This window comes from Podarcis muralis, chromosome 10 (genome assembly GCF_964188315.1).
Source record: "Podarcis muralis chromosome 10, rPodMur119.hap1.1, whole genome shotgun sequence".
Taxonomy (NCBI): domain Eukaryota; kingdom Metazoa; phylum Chordata; class Lepidosauria; order Squamata; family Lacertidae; genus Podarcis; species Podarcis muralis.
In genome coordinates this window covers 9,605,923-9,619,870 of record NC_135664.1, presented here as the reverse complement: position 1 = coordinate 9,619,870, position 13,948 = coordinate 9,605,923, and the positions used below count along the sequence as shown (strand labels likewise).

The 13,948-nt window shown below is 39.8% G+C and overlaps 1 protein-coding gene across 3 annotated transcripts in view; it reads left to right on the top strand.

Moving 5' to 3' along the window:
• CELSR1 (cadherin EGF LAG seven-pass G-type receptor 1) overlaps positions 1–13,948 on the top strand; it is a 160,486-nt gene that overhangs the window by 69,680 nt on the left and 76,858 nt on the right. For all 3 annotated transcript variants that reach the window (XM_028747628.2, XM_028747627.2, XM_028747626.2), the window contains exons 3-4: positions 10,698–10,920; positions 12,327–12,442. In XM_028747628.2, coding sequence (XP_028603461.2) covers positions 10,698–10,920; positions 12,327–12,442 — 339 coding nt within the window. The remainder of the gene's footprint in view (positions 1–10,697; positions 10,921–12,326; positions 12,443–13,948) is intronic.

Genomic DNA, 13,948 nt, shown 5'->3' with positions numbered 1-13,948 from the left:
TTTCAAATAGTCAGCTACACAGAGCTTTTATGAGCTATTTTTGAAATGGAAATACCCACCAATTATAATTACCTGGGACAGACTGTACTTCCTGTGATGCAGGGAGGTGAGTGATAAGGAGACATAATATTTGTGGGTTTAAATCAGATCTGGAGCAACTTAATTTCATTTGGCCAAAAACGTACATTCACTTGCTTGAATACCTGCCTACAACAATCTCATACTATGAAGACGATTGTGGTAAGGAAGAAACACAACATGTCCTAGACTAGAGAATATAAAGTAGATTCCCAAGTGTCCCATCCCCCCATCTTGTATGTAGGAAGCATATGTCTTGGACATAAAGCAGCAAGAGAACAGATTTTGTGTTCACATTTTGTAAAATCACTTATCTAGTACTAAAATCAGCATGTCAGTCCAAGAGTTAGGGTTTCCAGCAGTAATGTGGGTAGAAAATTTTCCAGCTTCCAATTTTCCCATTGATTTTCCCCCTTTTCTTAACATTCATTTGTAATGATGGATGTCAGTTGCAAATACCATATTAGGCAAGCAAGACAGTTCAAACTTTTTTTATATACTTTGTTTACTAAATGCAAGTAAAAGAAACATGCCAAATTAGTCACTGCCCAGGGAATCAAAAAAGTTTCTGTTGCAGTATGGAGCCTCTGTATCTGTTTTTCCACAAGTTCCTTAGCTGTTCTGCCTCCTTTTGTGAGAAAAAATTAAATCCTTACTTACTGCAGCAGGGGGTCAGGGGTTAGATGGGTTCTGTGCACTGGAGCTGTTTGTTGGTCACAAAAATTGCTATTTTGCATGCTGCTCTTGCAAACCTTTCCAAAGTGGATCAAACATTGGGTGGAAATTTTGGCTTGTGCTCAAAGAAAGGAAAGACAACCCAACCGGCATCCTGTACAGTGGTCATGTGAACTTGCTTGTGCCTGTGTAACAGTGTTTTTATTAAAGCACTGGAGTCATTAGAAGGCTTTCCTCTGTCTCTTTCTATAATCGTGAGAAGTAATGCTCTGGAGTCTTCAAGGCGGAGAGATTAATTTTGCCAGTTGCACAATGTACTACATTCAGGAGAATTGCAAAACAAAATAATGCAAAAATTAATCATTCTTGTGCAGTGTATGATTAAGTTACCGTATTTTTCGGACTATTGGACGCACCGGTCCATAGGACGCACCTAGATTTGGGGGGGGGAAATAAAGGCAAAAAAATTTATTCCCCCCCCCCCCCCGCCAGGCGCGGGGCTGGGGCGGGGAAGCCCGAGCTTCCCCCTCCCCCAGAACGGGACCCAGAGCCATGCCGAAGCTGCGCGCAGCTTTGGCATCGCTCTGGGAGCTTGCGGGGCTGGGGGAGGAGGAAGCCTTCCGCCAGCCTCCAAACCATGTCGGGAGACAGCGGGATGGCGCGCTGCGCCTCTCCCGCTGTCCCCCGAGTTTGCGGGGCTGGGCCAGCCTTCTAACCAAGTCGGGGCACTATGCCTCTGAATACCAGTTGTGGGGACTGTGGGTGGGCAGAATGCTTTCCACAGGCCATTGTGAGAACAAGATGCCTGTCTATAGGGGCCATTGACTTGATCCAGCAGACTTATCTTATGTTCTTAAGCATTCCCTTCTTTTCTGAAGATTGTTTTATGCTACACAACAGTAAAGTAAGACTAAAGCGTACTTATTTATATTTGTTTTTAACACACTCTCATTGCAAGGGCTTGAGATAGCAACACTATTTTAAAATACAGCCTAGAATTTAAGATAGATGATAGATAGATAGATAGATAGATAGATAGATAGATAGATAGAAAGAAAGAAAGATAGATAGATAGATAGATAGATAGATAGATAGATAGATAGATAGCAGTGGATATACTATTGGGCATATCACCCAATAGGTGCAGGCGATAAAGATTAACCAAATAGCACCCACAGACTGCACACCTGATATTTTAAGGAGAAGGCAGATTCCTTCCTGTGTAGATGAACCATCCAAAAACAGCACCTGTTTTGTCAGGATTAATTTTAAATTTATTAACCCTCATCCAATCCATCACTTTTCCCAAGCACTGGATCAGCACTTCTGCTTTGCCTGAGATAGCTGGGAAATATAGGTAGAGCTGAGTGTCCTTGGCATATTGATGTCATCCAATTACATATTCTCTTATAATATCCTTCATTAACTTTATGTAAATGTTGAACATAAGAAACAAAACTGATCCATGTGGGATCCCATAACATAGATGCTACTGGGCTGAAATACAGTAGCACAATACCTCCTCTAGAACTGGCCCTCTAGGTAGGAGCAGAGCCACTGAAAAACAATGCCCTTAATCCCTCAACTCAGAGACCCTATGTGGGAGAATACCATGGTTAGTTGGTATTAAATCCTCCAGAGATATCCAACAAAATAAGCAGGGTTATATACCTCCATCTATCTCTCAATATAGGCCATCCATCAGAGCCAGGAAGCAATTCCAAATCTGGGTCAGAATCCAGATTGAAATGGATCCAGATAATCTGTTTTATCCAGTAGTGCAGATTAGCACTTTATGTGTTGAAACCATCAATTTGTGTACGCACAGTTGGTTAATTTAATAGTTTGATGAGAGATGGTTTCTTGTTAGCGGGAGAGAAAGCTGTTAAATTAATTGTAGTATTGAGTACTTGGTTCATTTCTTGGTTTTGACATTACTGATTTACTGTTGACTGTTTTACCCAAGTCAAAGTGCCATAAATCACCTCTGGGGTTAACTTCATTCTGCCATGAGGTTTCTAAAAGTCAATTCCGACTTTTCTGCACTATCAACGGAGCACTGACCATTAGATTTGCAGATCTTCCATTCTGTCTCGGTTACTGATTACTGAGATGTCTCTGTTGGTGTTCATCTACAGAATTCAGCACTATTCAGTTGACCTGTTCAACCAGCCCCGGGTGCAATGCACACTCACCACTGAAAACCTTGAGTATTCCCCCTCCCCTCTTGGCATCTGTTGCTTTTTGCCTGTGGAAATGTTTCAACAGATCAAAGTCCTGGTCTGTCTTCTTTTGAAACCCCTTCTGGAGATTCAACATTCTTGTTTGTTCTTTTTAATTAGGCTTTAAAATGGTCTGACAGGATTTCTGATGTTACAAAAGCATTTTAAAGTGCTGGCATTAAGGAAGCTTTGCAATTGAAAGTGATATGCCTAACATCAGTGTAATCACTAAATCCTCCTTTCCCCACCCACCCATGAACCCAGAAGTTCACATTGTCACCTTCATCATAAAGGTGATTCCACCACGGACTGGAGAAATAACTCCTGTTGAGGGTATGTCCATGGTTTTGCCCTTTGCTGAATAGTTTTGGGTGGTATTTTGAGAGTATGAAATTTTTTAGCCCTGAGGTCATAAGATGCTTCTTCACCTGATGAAAAAAGCAGCACTATTACAATAATACTGATAAAAACACCTAGACGTCTGAGGGCCAGTTCCCATATTCATGCTTATCAGCATCAAACTGGGGATACTAGTCAATTGCATAAATGCCAGTCTTCATACATTGTTTTGTTTGCTTCCAGTGGATGTGGAATACCTTTCCATTGCTTTGCAAAAGCAAATAGTCACCCACACTTTAAAGAAGAAAATAAATTAACTCTCCATATTGTTGCTAGGAGATAATAAGTTAACAATAGAAGAAACTTCCCAAAAATGAAGGGATTGGTAAAAAGGAAATTGAATGGCAAACTCAAGAGGGTCACATCACCCCAGATGCTTGGGAGCTGTATAGAGACACAACATTAGACGTTTCTTCTGTATTTCCTCATTTATTCTTGACCGTTGCGCTAATAATACTGGACTGATTAGTCACTTTTTAAAATTAAAAGTAAGCTTAGAACAATTTGCAAAGTAATACAAAACTTAAAATCAATGCAAAACAAAATAAAAATGGCAAACTTTCATTTACATAAAAAGTGGTCTAACGGAGCCTAGAGTCCACAGTATCTAAATCCCTCCAAGTTAATTCCAAAAGCCTGGCTGAAAAGCACCGACTTTGCCTGGCTCCTAAAAGCAGTCAGTGACGGTGCCATGCACACCTCCCTGGGGAGAACATTTCACAACAGGGGGCTACCACTGAAAAGGGCTGTTCTCATGTTGCCATCCTCCATGCCTCCCTTGGAGAGGGCACACAGAGAAGGACGATCATTGCCCCTTGTCTTGGCAAGTGTGGATATGTGCCTCCCTTTTTCTTGACCTCTAGGCATCTTTATTAGCAATATTACTGTATTTCCATTACTGGCTCTCCGGAAACCTGTTATATTATGAAAGTGGCAGAGTATTACATAGAATGCCCTCTGGCTCAATGAAATTTCAGCTAAGGAGAAGCGCCCAGAGGTATAATACTGAGCTAGATGGACTAACTCAGTATAAGGCAACTTCCTTTGTTCCTGTTTTCCAAGGTATGCAAAACCTGTGCCTTTGCCTTCCCAGGGGGAGTTTTATTTGAGTTGCACAAGTCTCTGAGTATTTTTTTCTCCCTTTAAGGCTATGCATAAACTCTTCCCCTCTGAGTACAATTTTCTATTGTTATTCATAATGGGACTTCAGGGCTGTGTGTGCAAAATAGAGAAATATTAAAGGAAGATATTGTGCAGGTCTTTCCTGATTTGAATTTGGTATAACTGCTTGTGATTTTGTTGTTGTTGTTGTTGTTGTTTAGTCGTTTAGTCGTGTCCGACTCTTTGTGACCCCATGGACCAGAGCACGCCAGGCACTCCTGTCTTCCACTGCCTCCCGCAGTTTGGTCAAACTCATGCTGGTAGCTTCGAGAACACTATCCAATCATCTCATCCTCTGTCGTCCCCTTCTCCTTGTGCCCTCCATCTTTCCCAACATCAGGGTCTTTTCCAGGGAGTCTTCTCTTCTCATGAGGTGGCCAGAGTATTGGAGCCTCAGCTTCACGATCTGTCCTTCCAGTGAGCACTCAGGGCTGATTTCCTTCAGAATGGATAGGTTTGATCTTCTTGCAGTCCATGGGACTCTCAAGAGTCTCCTCCAGCACCATAATTCAAAAGCATCAATTCTTCGGCAATCAGCCTTCTTTATGGTCCAGCTCTCACTTCCATACATCACTACTGGGAAAACCATGGGTTTTACTATACGGACCTTTGTTGGCAAGGTGATGTCTCTACTATCACCTTGTGATTAATCACAACTACTTGTGATTAATTGCTCACAAATACAAGTAGTATGAATTCTTGCCTTTAGGTTGCTTGATCAGCATGATGTTGAATCCCAACTGGCAGCCTAGTCACGCACTTCCCTTTGCAATAAGGCTTCTCATTAGCGCAGAACTAGCATGATAACAAGATGCTAAATAATTAATCAAATTGCTACCATGCCAAAGAATCAATTCTGCTGGGTCTGAGTTTTTCCCCCTTTTTGACTAAGAATGTTATTTTCATTTTAAAATTTAAAATTTTGTTTATTTATCATAAATTACATATACATATGTAACTGGACATTCTAACATGATTGGATTTATAATATAAATTTATAATATAAATTTAAGGATTAAAACAAAATATTAGATTTATTGCACCACCAGAGCTATTCTCCCATTCAAAAGCAAATAATTCAACACCAGATACTCAGAATGTTATGAGCAAAAAATAAGAAAATAAAAAGCATGTTAGCAAAAGGTATAAAACAGATTTAATTCTACTAAAAGTAGATATGTTTTTGTACGTGAAATTTTGGGCTTTAATTTCTCTGTTATGTATTCTTGAATACAAAATTACAAGGACACAGAGCACCGACATGGAGATGCCCTCCCAGGTGATATAAAATCTCTTGAATCACTTTGGTTTTTTTTTTAATTGATGCAAAACATTTGGCTCTCCCAACTGTTCTTGCCAGTTGCCTACCTACTTACTCTAGAGAGTGAAGGTAACTGAATGCATCTGCTGCTCAGAGTGGGCAGTGAGCAACTGGCAAGAGCAGCTAAGACCACCACAAGCAGATGCATATATTCGCTCTCCTGGACAGTGGCTGCTCCTGTCTGCCAATTCCTTTTTTCTGGCAGACGGATTGAAAGCTTGCCCCTGCTGCTCTCAGCTGGCATTTTTGATAGGCTGATAAATTATAATAGCTGCAACTATTGCCAGTTCCTCCCGATACTAAAAACTCACACTGTTGCTATCCTCAGCATAGCTAAGTCTCTGGTTGATAACATAGGAAACTGCCCTCTTATCTAATTATTATCATTTATAACTTTATATCATGCATTTCTTCCACCATGAGCTCAAGATGGCGAATACAAGGTAACCTGGCAGTCTCCGCCACCCAGACCCTTGGTCCATTTAGCCCAGTATTGTTTCCATTGACCAGAAACAGGTCTCTAAGGTTTCAGACAGAAGTCTATATCTGTCTTACCTGGAGATGCTAGGGATTGAAATTGGGACCTTCTACATTCAAAGCAGATGCTCTGCCAATGAGCTATGTTCTTTCCCCAATATCAGTCATACTCAAAGTAGACCCACTAATATCACCAGCATTGGGTATCACCCATGGTGCTGAAAATAACTTTAATATTTATGTGTGTATCTTAAACATGTTTGTCCTGTGTTAAACCCTGAGAGTTAGCAGGGTATTGCTTCAAAGTAACTGATTGCTCCTTATATCTCAATACCGTAAAATGCAAACTGGGGATTTCCTAACATTCAGAGTTATTGACTGTAGCTCAAATCTGCATGTTACTGTTTGCAGATACTGAATTCAACTAACCACGGTCTGCTTTATTATTATTGTTTATGTCATGAAGTGGTGTTTTGTTTTGTTTTTTGCACTCTTATGCAGTTCTGGACACACTACACACACTGGTAGGAGGTCACATTGAATTCAGTGCTCCTTTTTTTTTTGAGTAGGCAAGTGTAGGATAGCACCTTTAACTGAGTATCTGGAAGAGATAGCCCTCAGTTAGAACATTGCATGGCAAGGCCCTTAGTCCCCACCCCATCAGCACAGCACAGCCAGAGGCTAAATTAACAAAGGGTATCATCATACTGAATTCCTGGCTTGAGGCAAACTAATTTTGTAGTTGTCAGGTGTATGGAGGTGTGTCTGCAAATAACTGAAACCTGGATTACAGTATATTCAACAAGGCTTAAATGGGTAAATTTAAGCTTCTGGGCAAACTGTTATTCCCCTCTTCCTTTCTATTCAGATCCCCTACTTGTTTTTTAACTATTCATACTTTGCATTTTTATTTATCCAGCCTTGGTTGTAAGAACATTTAACGACCAATCAGATAAAAATGATGTACTTATTTCCATGAATAGTGCAAGAACCTATAAGTAAGTTCGTAAATAAATAAAGCCAGCTCTTAGGCTTGCTGTACAGCTTCTGTTGACATCATGGATTAAGGACACTGGACAGCCTTTTGTAAACAATGGAAATTAAGTATATAATCTTGAGAATGTGTTTGCATTTTCTGCTGACGGGGGAATTGTTTTTGTTGCTGTTAGCAGATGTGCCCTAAATAACTTGTAATCCCAAATACATTGTTTCTTTCATCTTTAAATTATTTTTTAAAATCCAAATTAAAAAGAAAAGAGGGATCCCAAATTGTCTGCCCGTGTGTGTGTGTGTGTGTGTGTGAGAGAGAGAGAGAGAGAGAGAGAGACAGACAGACAGACAGACAGACAGACAGAGAAACAGAGAGACTGTAGGGGAGGAGGAGGAGGAGGAGAAAACAGCTACTCCATCTCTGTCTATAGTTTTAAAACCCTGGTTGTATTAAAAAGGGTAAACTATGCTCACTTTATTAGCATTATAAAAAATCAGGGAAGCTGTTTTGGTCCATAAGCAGAAAAACAGTCAGATAATGACTTTATTAGGACCAAACAAAAGGCACAAAAGCTTTTGAGTTATCTTGAATTGTTCAACAGGCACAATGTTGCTAGTCACTGCAGTAGCTTCTAGAAGTGAAATGCCTGAGTCTAGCATGGCTCCTCTGTGAAATCTGAGGGAGTAGTGAGAGCTCTCTTTCTGCTGGAACAATATGCATGGAATGCCACATTTATACCTTCCTGGCCTGTCCACCCAATTGCTACTGTCACTCTTGTATTACCCCATTTTTGTTGTCTTACCCCAAAATTAGTTTATATTTATTGTGAGAAATGCGGAGCTTCCAATTCTGACAAGTGTCCTCCTTAATGAGATAAAGTGACATGAAGCATCATACCACACTTTCTCCAGTTCACACATTTAAATATTTGCACAGTGTAAGCATTAGCATCCCAATCCTAAGCATTCTCACTGTCTTATCTGTGTATAGCACAAGAATAGCACCTCTGCAGCAGTGGCTTACCATTGAAGTGGCATATAACCTTCTAAAACTTTTATTTGCAAGCCTTACAATCTGATGTCAGTAGATTTTATTGTTTATAGCCAATGGCCATCACAATACAGTATGAGCACAAATCACACAAGACAGTCTGATATAAACATGCTTATGTAGAAACAATTGCTTTTGAATGTTTGAATCAATGCAGCCTTTTTATTAATTTAAGTTAATTTATTGTTACATTTATATCCAACCTTTCTTCCAAAGAGTTCATGGTAGTGTATGTGTTTCTTCTCCTCCTCCTCCTCTGTTTTTTCTGACAACAACCTTGTTTGGTAGGTTAGGCTGAGAGATAGCCCAAAGAATTCTAACTCTGGTCTCCCAAATACTAGCCCAACATTCTAAAATAAGCACTACAACTGCACTAGCTTTTAGGTTTAATTGCTGTCACATTTTTCTAGACTTTGTCAAAATATTGGTGTGCAGAAAGCAAACACTATATTAATGTGTGTCAGGCAGAGCTGATTCACACATGGGCTCAACATACGATGGATGTGTGGTTCAGAAGCTCAGAACCTTATGCGTACCAGAGCATGTGTATGCAAATTTGTATATTAATTTATCCTGCTTGAACATTCAAGGAATTAAAAGGTCCCATGAGAGGTATAGGCATGTGGACCTCAGTTCAGTTCATGCTAAAGGTTCTGTGTGTTTTGGGGGAAGAGAAAAAGCCTATGTCTTGCAACTGTGTCCCACTTACCTGCCAGGTACACTTGTAAACCACCCCAGAGAGCAAAGATGATCTTATTTCTTACTATTCATATGGAGATAACAAGTATGAGAAGAGGTGTTTTTACATGAGTGTGAATTCACAGGTTCTGTCTGGGTTGTTAATCTGAGTCAATAGTCCTCCCCTATACAATGTAAGAATCCCATTACTCTGTGGGCCTTTCACAGTTCACTCTGCATCTCTAGCAAACTCAGTACTCTTCCGCCCCCTCCATCCCATTCATAGGATTGTTTACAAGATCACTTGGCTTTTTTATGAAGAAGAGAAGGGTCAAGAGCCCTCAAGATAACTAGGCATTGTTCAGTCATTCAGATTTCTTCAGAATCACATTCACATTTTGAAGGTGTAAACAAATTAGAAGTTCAGTCAAGTCCAGGAGTTGGTGTCCCAGGATAAATGACTGCATAAACAGACCTTGAGCAAATAAGGTCTGGCACTCTATTGTTATTTCTTAGTATTTCATTATAGCCCCTTTATGTTGTACATCCCTTTACTGAAGACAAATATCACTCCAACCCACCATGAATTCCTATGCTTCTCCTCCTGTGTTGCAAACATCTTAAATTTGCAGTCTTGATTTCAGATGTGAGTGAAAGTGAAAGAGGGTCTTTTAAATATGAAGGCAACCACTGTTTCAAACAGGAACAGAGAACATACAATAGAATGAGCAAACAGGTCTGTTGACTTGCCAGGAGACATTCTTGACCTTGGTGAAATGTTCAGGGATCACCCAAGTAGATATTAAAAATTTGCATTCAAGAATGTGCTATTATTTAATAACTCCAGGGCTATTTTTTTCTACCCATAAGAATGGCAGTGATTTAAAGATTACAGACCATACAGACAGCTGCCTGTTCTCTTGTTTACTTGATTCTGTAGTGTTTCTGCAAGTACATATGTGCATGTCAATGCCCTGTTTGTTTGTTGTCAATTGCCCTTTCATCGGCCCTGTAAGATGTCACTCCAGATAGAAGTCAGGGCTTTATTGGTAGATACTCTCTTCTAGTTTCAATAGGGCAAGACCATACTAAGCCATTTATTTAGGTTTGTGCTGTTCTCAACAGTTCAAACATGCAAAAGCACTGTAGCCTGAGAGACTTCATTGTGATTACTAGGTAACAGAAGGATTGGCTCTGATCAGACAGCAAGATATGGTGCTATCCTTGTAGTGTGGGTGGAAATGCTTTTGATGTTAGTGTATTTTTAATGATATTTTAATAGTCCTTTTCACTGTTTAATTCCACCACCACAATCATGCAATAGAGGCTCTTTCCTCTGCAACAGTGTCAATTACTTTCATAAGAATGAAACATCTGGCCTGGTGTAATGGGAGAGCATGCAGGGGTCTTCTGTCAAAGGTGCAAGAGCAGACTATGGCACTTAACAGCTAACTCACAAGGCTAGGGTGGGCAACATTGTTTTATGGAATTAGACATAAATACATAGCCTATTTCAGATGATAGTTTATTCTGCTGAAGTTCATCAATCACTATTTGAAATGCTTTTGATCTAGTAAAGGTTTTGGAGGCATATAATTATTTCCTCACACTGGATGGATTTTTTATTGTGTGTTGTTTTTTTTAGGAGAGTACTGTGAAGTGAACGCTCGCTCTGGGCGCTGCGCTCCAGGGGTGTGCAAGAATGGTGGGAGGTGCGTCGATCTGCTCATAGGAGGCTTCAAATGCGAATGCCCTGCTGGCGAATATGAGAGACCTTACTGCGAGATGACCACAAGGAGCTTTCCCCCAGAGTCATTTGTCACTTTCAAAGGATTAAGGCAACGCTTCCATTTCACTGTTTCTCTCATGTAAGTTTGCTTCCTTTCTAGTGAAAATTTCCAGTCACTGACCTGGTTCACACACGAAGCCAAAACATGGCAAAGAGCTGAAGACATATCTAATGAAGTTCACCACTTGATTTCAATTTGTCTTTTTAAAATAACCCTCATGCCCACAAAGTGTGTTGCAAGTTAACTAGTTCCAAAATTGCATGAAGGCTGTAGGTTATGTATGCCATATACCACAGCTGAAAAAGCAGATGTAATAAAAATAGCTAAATAAAAAGTAGAGGCAGCTTAAAATCATCTACTTCTTCATCACAAGCTGTTTCTTTTCTCTTAAGCATCTTGTCACATTTTCTGCATTAATTGTCAGCTGTGTGCCACCTACTATAAGGCTGAGGAGCTTCTCTTTCTCTCTCCTTTCCTTCCTTCCACCAACCAATCACTGTTTTAAAGAAATAGTTTATTGGACACATCCCAGTAATATGTCCTTGATGGGGATGGCTGGTTGCATGACAAATAGGGCATAACAGCTAGGCAGGTCTTCGATGCAGGCTGCAGTCCTAAGGTCAGATTCTTAGAAGTTCCACCCACAACAATGGGGCTTCCTTCTGAGTAGACATTTAGGACTGGGCTTCCAATAAGCATGAAAGTGATAGTGGCCACCATTTTGTGTAACCTTGCACATCTATTCCAAGCACTATAATAATAAGTCAGCAGTGTCCTAATTTGGCCTGCTAAGCCATTTCCCCCAAACCATAGCTACCTTCTCCATTTCCCCCAAACCACAGCTATCTTCTCCGTACCTGATGCCATAATGGGACATTGGATGCGATGCAGATAAAGACACAACTGCAGAAGAAATAATATGGAGCCTTAAAGTGCACTCCTGTTCATTCATTGACAAGCAAGGCTGGCTGTAACTGCTGATCGGCTGATTGGCACTTATAGCAAGCCCCACAAGAATTGACTTGGTCATCGACGGAGAAAAATCTAATACAGCAGGAAAGGGTGGGAACAAAAACATCATTGAAGAAGGGTGGGGATTCAACTTTTAAATGTGTATTGGATTTGATGTTAATTTGTTAAAAATTGGTGAAACTCAATAAAAAATTAATTGGCAAAGTAAATCTAAATTAGTCATGTCCATTAACTTCAATGAGTCTATTCTGATTAGGACTAGCACTAAATGCCATCCAATGTATTATATTTAGGAAACTGTTGTGATGTCATAGGCTCTCTTCGTAGATACAGTTTCAGACATTTTGCTAATATATGGTACATTACAAAGGAAATAGGTTCCATTTTACAGCTAGGAATATACTAAGTGTCCATTCTTTGTTAACACAGTGGCTGGAAATTCTTAAGAGGTTTGTTTACGGAGCAACTTTGCTGTAGATAATTCTTCCCGTGTGCTTCCTGACCTGTTTTAGGTTTGCAACCAGGGAAAGGAATGCTCTGCTTCTCTACAACGGGCGTTTTAATGAAAAACATGATTTTATTGCACTTGAAATAATTGAAGAACAGATCCAGCTGACATTCTCTGCAGGTAAGACATTTCTGTCTTTTTCGCTTGCTAAAGCACCAGTAGCTCCTTATTGAATGTGTGCATGTGTCAGTGAAACTGGACGGTAACTCAGTAGCGTGAGAGAGTCACCCAGTTGTATCCAGATTTTTAAAAAAAGCACGTAACAGCAATTCTACGTGGCTATGCTTGGTGATGTACTAAGGCAGGGGTTCCTAAGCTGTGGTCTGTGGGTCTACAAGCTCCATTTAGGGGGTTCACGCCATGTCTTTCTTTGAAGATGGAAGTGGTAAATATTAAATATTCACATTGTTTTTAACTGTATTTTGAGTGCTTCATTTATTACTAACACTGTATTTTGTTGCATTACAGTTTGGATTTTATGCAATTCAAATTGCAATACAGTAAGATGCAATACATAATAAATGAAAGAAGCAGTAAAAATATATTTGAACTTTTTACAGCATCTAGCACAGCACATTACAGGTGGAAAATCATTAAGTAGTCCACCAAGACACACACACACACACACACACACACACACCCCTAGTCCATGAGTGGGGAGGAGTTGGGGATACTGTGTTAGAGTGTGAAGTATGATTTTGATCCAGTGAACCAATAAGAAGAAAGGCAGTAGATGTAGAAGATGATAGATAGATAGAGATATAAATATATAGATACAGATATAGATATAAATGAGAGGTCAAAACCTGTGGTTTTCAAACAGATTAGTGCATGGGTATTTCTAAAATGTCTGCAGTTGTTCTGTTCACTGGAACAAATACTGGATTTACAGTCACAAAGCAAATGGATTTTAGACTATTAGGAGATCTGCTCAAAAGGGAAATAAATAAGATTATAAGCCTATGCATGCTTTTGTACAACTTAATGCTCTTTAAAGTGTGTATCACACTATACAATTGCATAAAGTACTTGATGGGTTTTATAAAATAGAATGAGAAGTTTTCATTGTCAGCTATACACTACATTGAAGGATTCATTGCTACAATAGTGAGCTGTGACTGCCTAATTTTATAAGGTACTGAGTGTTCCCAATTTGCTTTAGGAGTCAATGGGACCATTCATGTACTTAAACTGAAGCACATGCCCCCAATATTTTGTACCAGACCATTCACACAGTGGCTGAAAATAGAAAGTGCAGCAAAAAGTAGGCCTATTTTCGACTTAAGTGAATTAAAACGCATAGTAGGGCAACACTATTCATGTGTAGCAGAAGCAAGTTCCACTGTGCTCAGTGCCTCAGGCTGCAATCCTATTCAATTTTTTTGTGAGTATGCCCCATGGAACACAATGGGACTTGCTCCCAAACTAACAGGCATCAGGCACTGTAACTAAATGAACTAAAGAAGGGAATTCAAAAAACTGCCAGAAATACTGAAAACTGCTGGATTGGTTCTTGATGTGCATAAGGCAAAGATGTAGTCTTTTGGAACTCTGATTCTGATATCATTGAAGAAGCTATTTTTTGGGTTTAAACATTTTGAGATGGTTGACATACGGCTTACTCCA